The sequence below is a fragment of the Trachymyrmex septentrionalis genome, unplaced genomic scaffold (assembly GCF_001594115.1).
Source record: "Trachymyrmex septentrionalis isolate Tsep2-gDNA-1 unplaced genomic scaffold, Tsep1.0 scaffold9, whole genome shotgun sequence".
In the NCBI taxonomy this organism is placed as follows: domain Eukaryota; kingdom Metazoa; phylum Arthropoda; class Insecta; order Hymenoptera; family Formicidae; genus Trachymyrmex; species Trachymyrmex septentrionalis.
In genome coordinates this window covers 1,272,918-1,278,998 of record NW_017306091.1, presented here as the reverse complement: position 1 = coordinate 1,278,998, position 6,081 = coordinate 1,272,918, and the positions used below count along the sequence as shown (strand labels likewise).

Here is a 6,081-nt window from a genome sequence, read left to right as displayed (position 1 = left end):
TTATATATAATTATTCTATTCTTATAATTATAATTTTTTATTCTGCATTATATTTTAATTATTGTGTTACATCTTCGTTGGAACCATTGATTTTTTAATTATTTATCCGTAATAAAATAGTTCAGTGAAATGATATCGTTTCGAAATCGTTATGATTAAAAAGTTGTCGATTTAAAACTTGCGCTAAAATTTCAATACTTTTGTAGAGTAACAAAAAATTGTGTATATAATGGGAATGTAATGGGGGCTTGATACATTTTTCAATATTTTTCTGTATACATGTGTGATACACAAATCTTATATTCTAAAGATTTTTTTCGTTTAAAGATCGAATCAACATTTTTTCAATCTTATTTTCTAATTTCCAACTCGAAAATTAATCGAAATTGTAATAAACAATCCAATTTGTAGTAAAAAATTTATCGATGTCAACAGAAATTTCAAAAATGTTCAACTTATTTTTGAGATGTCTTTTCGAGAAACTATTTTGAACTGAGTTGGCACACGAATAATTTTTTAATTATATTTTACTATTGTTGTATCCAATTTTTATTTATAATTAACTTATCAAAAAAATATACTTTAAAGTTACTAGAGCCAATTCCTCCATTGCGGTCTCTAAAGCTTTCATTTCTGCTTCGATTACTTCTGGTGTTCTTTCAGAATCTGGTGCTGGAGGCGGCGCCTTATACGGCTTGTAAAATGGTACAGATTTCAATTCTTTAGGAATTTGCACTGCAAAAAAAATAATGTTAACATTTAAGGACAACATTAACAAAACAAATATGTGACAAATTGCTATATTAAAATAATTATTGGTTACGTGTGGTAAGCATAATATCTCTTCTCATATCTTTTGGTTGCGGTGGCTGATAAACTAAATCGATGTGTAAAACGCCACCAAGTATCCTGTATTTTCGTAAATTTATCTCTGTTTTTTCGCAGCGTGTAAATAGCAATTTTCTAATTTCCCTTCGAGATTCATCTAAAAGCAAGAAAAATGAACATTTATTAAAATAACTTCATTATTATATTAATTCTAAGACGGAATAGGATCAATAAAATTAAATAAATTAATATAAAGAAGAATTAATTCCTGTAAAATTAAACATCTGAGAGATTTCAATTTTTTAACCAGAAAATGCATTTAAATAAAATTTTTAGCTTTTTTTCTTTTTTTTTTTTGAAATACGAAACACCTTACCGGTCTGAGTGTTAAGATGTTGAACTACAATATATTATATACATTTTAAAATAAATATATTATATATTGTTAGTTCAACATCTTAACACTCAGACCGGTAAGGCGCTTCGTTTTTCAAGTTTTAATATAAACGGTCTCGTTTTCAATCATATTATTTTTTCTTTTATCTTCTTTTTATCTTATTTTTATTACATTTATATTAACAATGCTATGATATACAACATAAAAAGTATTTTATTTTAATATATTTAAATATTATCTTTTAACATATGTTGAAATGTAATAATAAATTATTTTTAATAAAAAATTCAAAATTTTAATAAATGTATCAACTATATGCGATTTGAGAACTGTACCTTCTCTTTGTAGAATAATTTCATCTGGTGTTGGCAGATAAGGTAATTGTTCCAATTCTTGTTCTAGATCTGAACGTTTCCCTTGCATTCGTTCCAGTTTTTTTTGCTGTTTTCCTTTCCTTTCGTTCTTTGTAGGTAGCAGATCTGGCGGGTTCTCCATTTTCTCAAGTATAGCATTTTTTTCTTCCAATCGAAGGCGACGGCCTTCAACCTGCTCTTCATGTATCTTTAATTTCGTATTATACTCATTTTGACAATAGGTTAAAAAATCTGAAGCATAATATAAAAACAAAAAATTTAATAAACTCATGTTCCTTTACAAAAATAAAGGTATTTATAGTATAGTTCTTTACGAGTTTTACTATACATATAAAACTTTTATATGACACTTTTCAATTTTCATATATATGTATGTATGTATGGTAAATGTTCCTCTTTACACAGCCAGTCCCAAATGACCTCCGAGTGGCCTTGACTTTGACCTTGATCCCTAAGAAGGTCAAAGTCATTTGATCTTTTCCGCTCGTTATTCATTAAAAAGTTATCAATAAAAACATTTTTATGAATATAGGACTTTTTTTCAACACAACATACCAATATGAAGAATATATAACATTTTATTCATTACTTGACGATCATTTAATGAATATAAAGAAGCCAATTTAATTTAAAAAATTGCGGTATTCTGTCATTAAAATCATATCATTTTTTAAACATAAATTCTGCTAAATAATGTTCGTAGTGTCCTTCTCGTATACCAAATCGTAATAAAGCAGAATGTATATCACGCCATAACCGCTCAACATTTTGTGTGTGTACACCAGATTCAGTTAACAAAATTAATAAAGTAATTAACGTCTGATGCACATAATCAAGTTCTTTTAAAGGTATATATCCTTTCCACAAATTACTGCCATAAATTATACTGCCTGGTGCAATACGTTCCTGAATTATTCTTGTTAATGTTTATATAGTACTTTCACAGGAACAATAAAAAAAGATTTACTACTACGTTCAATAGCACCAAAAACCCATTGCCCACCAATTATCCGTCCTCGATTATATTTTCTCCGACCAACTTTCGTTTCATCTGCTTTCACTATCCACGATCATTAAGCATACCAGTTTTTTGTCTCATCCATTAAATTAATAATTGGAAAATAACAAAAAATATAACAATTAAAATTGCTTTGCGTGTGAAAAGTCATGCGCCCTCAAGTAGGGTGGAAGCAGGGTGGTACATAATTGGGTTAGGATTAGGTTATTATATACTCATGGGTATATAAACCTAATCCTAATCAAACCATGGTACATGGTTAAGATTAGATTATTAATACTCATGAATATATAATAACCTAATCCTAACCATGGTATTATAAATAATTTATAAAATTTTCATAATTGTAAGTTAAATGAAAAAAATCGAGCAACATCTTCGCTCTACCTAAGTCAGACAAAAGACTGTTACAATATACTCAAATAACATTTTTTTTCCACAATATTATTATTCTCAAATTCCTAACACTATCAACTTACGTGGAGCAAAAGTCATACTATATTGCTAAAATATGTGTTTGAAAATTACTTATTATTCATAAAAACGTTTTCGTAATAACTTTTTAATGAATAACGAGCAATGGAAAAAGTCAATGACCTTCTTGAGAGTCAAGATTAAGGTCACTCGAAGGTCATTTAGAGCTGGCTGTAAATGGAAATATTTACTCTCAAGTAATAAATTAAAGAATAAAATTTGTAAACAAATTATAAGTTGTACCTATAGTATATATGCTCTCATATTCTTCTGTTAGTTTTGGCATAATATACGAGCTCGAAGAATCAGAGTAATGATCATACTTTACCCACAATGCTCGTATTGCCATACAATAGCAATCAATATCTAAAGGCATTTTAACAGTCAGCTCAATTTCCTTGAAATAAACTTCGATAGATTTTCTGTCAAAATAATTCAATTATAGTTTGAAGTTAATAATAAATTAAATTGATATGTCACGTTTATTTCGCAAAAAATGTATTCATTCTTATAAATTATATGTATGCAAAGTTGTATTAAATGCTAGTATGTACCGATCTTTTTCAGTGACTTGTTTAAGTGGAATAGGCAATTTTATTAAGACCCAAATACAACAACTGATTTGATCGGAAATGTTAATGTATCTTGCTGTTTTTATGCCCTCGCGGACCATATCCCTGTCTATTTGACGCAAAAGAGTGTAACACGCTGCATTTACCCATTCTTGAAGCTTTTCACGAAATTGTTGCCTAATCTGTTAAGCATTTAACTTATGTAAATATTAAAATTTTATATACTTAAGAATCACATATAGCAAGTTGATTGCATGTAAATTGTATATTATTATAATATTATTAAATTTATTATATTATCACCATCTTGCATTCGATTATATAATCTGGTGAGCTAATTAAAGAGAATTCTATTATTTCGTTGAGTTTCGTCAACAGCTGTAAAAGGAAAATATGTAATTATTTTTATGATGAATAAAGACAAAACGTTATAAATACTATCTCTCATCTTTGTTAAATTGATTGTAACATACATAAAAATATCTAACTATTTAAGTATTTACTATACTTTTGTAACTCAAAATTTTTTACTTTTAATTGCATCAGAATTATTAATTGTTAATTATTTTAAATTTACTTACATAAATAATGATATTGAATTTTATAATAAATTTGTTCATGTTAACTTTTTCATCTTCCATAGACCATAAAAATAAAAAAATATTCATTTCAGACAAACTGCCAGGATCTGGCAATCCATCGCAAGTCATATATCTAGTCCACTAAAAATAATAAATTAATTATATTTAAAGATATTATCAAATGTGCTTTTATGCAAATTACAAGCCTTTTAATACAATTATAATTCATATTTAATTTAATATTTGTTATCCAAGAATAAATAATTAAATGATTAATAGTGATAATAATAACTATACATATGCAAAAAAATGTATATTATAATAAAGAAAAATATGTATTTTATATTATCATCTTATTATATAATTATTTATTATAAGTATAAAAATAAGAAAAGATAATATTTACATTTTCTTTTTCTTCGGAGGCAACTAAATATTTCATAAATACACTTTTGTAATCACGAAGCACAGACAATGTATCTTCTAATTGAATTTTTCGCATTTCTGCTTCGCGTTTATCGAGCAATATTTGTCTCTCCGTATTGTACTTTTCTAATCGAATCTCTTCCTGTATATCTTTAATCATCTGCATTCTTGATTAAAAATATTTTATTAACAAAATAGCGAAAAAGCTCAAAGTGTAATGTGAGCAATTATTTTCTATACTAACATATTTTATTAATATTATTGATTTATTAATTTAATTAAATCTCGATAGTTTAAAAAATTATCAAAATAGATTAATTGATAATACATTATGTAGACGTCCATTACTATTAATTAATGGGTATTGATCATTGATATTTCTGTGTTAACATTTTATTTACTGTGTAATTTAAGTAATCAGATTTAATTAATTATTATTTCCTATAATTTTTTTTTTATTGTCTAAACTCATACCTAATTCTTTCAGCTTCAGCGGCTGCAGATTCCGCTTTCTCTTTTTCTAACGCTTTAAATGCTTTTTTAGTCATGTTTTCAGTTTCTAAAGTTTCATTAGGCTAAATTGATCGAACGATGTAATTATCCTTTATTTGATAAAATTTTTATGTGAAAAGTGTGCACAACTTATACCTGCGAAATAAAGTATCCGTTATTATTCTAGCACATTATTTTACATTGTGTATATAATATCCTACGATATTTGTAAACCTTGAAAAATATTGGAAAAAGAAACAAAAAAGAGCAAATTATAATTTTATATTTTTCGTATATAACTAAAAAAAAATTAGAAAAACAAGAAAAAATATTTCTATCGTTATTTCAAACGATATTTTTAAAGGACTAAAATATCAAATAATTTGTTAAAAAATATAATTTAAAATATTACTATTAAAATAAAGTATTAATATTGTACATCTTATGCATTTTTAATGTTTCTTTTGTATAATGACAAAGCAGATATGCGTTGTATGTGTGTGTGTGTGTGCGCGCGCGCGCGTGTGTGTGTGTGTAATATGAATAGTAAATTAAGCACTAAAAAACATATACAATACACAGTAATATATTCAAAATCGTAGATACATTATTTAGTGCAAAAAAAATAATACAAAAATAAAGAAGATAATGTATTTATACGTTTTCTAAAATGTATACGGTGCTGCGAGAGCAGAATTACCTGTGTCTTATTCCATTCACGCAGCTAGAACAAATTAATACACATTGAAGTTATAATACAATTTTCATTTCTATAAACATATTTGAATTAATTTAAACAGTCTTTATAAGAAGTTTTGCTTTAATGTAATATGCATATACACACACTTACCTTTTTGAGTTTATTAATTCTTATTAAAATATAGATATATTTGTAATAATATATAAAATTATGTATATA

At 26.0% G+C, this 6,081-nt stretch overlaps 1 protein-coding gene across 1 annotated transcript in view; it reads right to left on the bottom strand.

Moving 5' to 3' along the window:
* Positions 1 to 6,081, bottom strand: part of LOC108755904 (protein CASC1-like) — a 12,032-nt gene that overhangs the window by 2,523 nt on the left and 3,428 nt on the right. The window contains exons 8-12 of the mRNA XM_018499308.1: positions 3,646 to 3,845; positions 3,335 to 3,513; positions 1,561 to 1,830; positions 824 to 985; positions 582 to 735 (exon numbers count right to left, since the gene is read on the bottom strand). Coding sequence (XP_018354810.1) covers positions 582 to 735; positions 824 to 985; positions 1,561 to 1,830; positions 3,335 to 3,513; positions 3,646 to 3,845 — 965 coding nt within the window. The remainder of the gene's footprint in view (positions 1 to 581; positions 736 to 823; positions 986 to 1,560; positions 1,831 to 3,334; positions 3,514 to 3,645; positions 3,846 to 6,081) is intronic.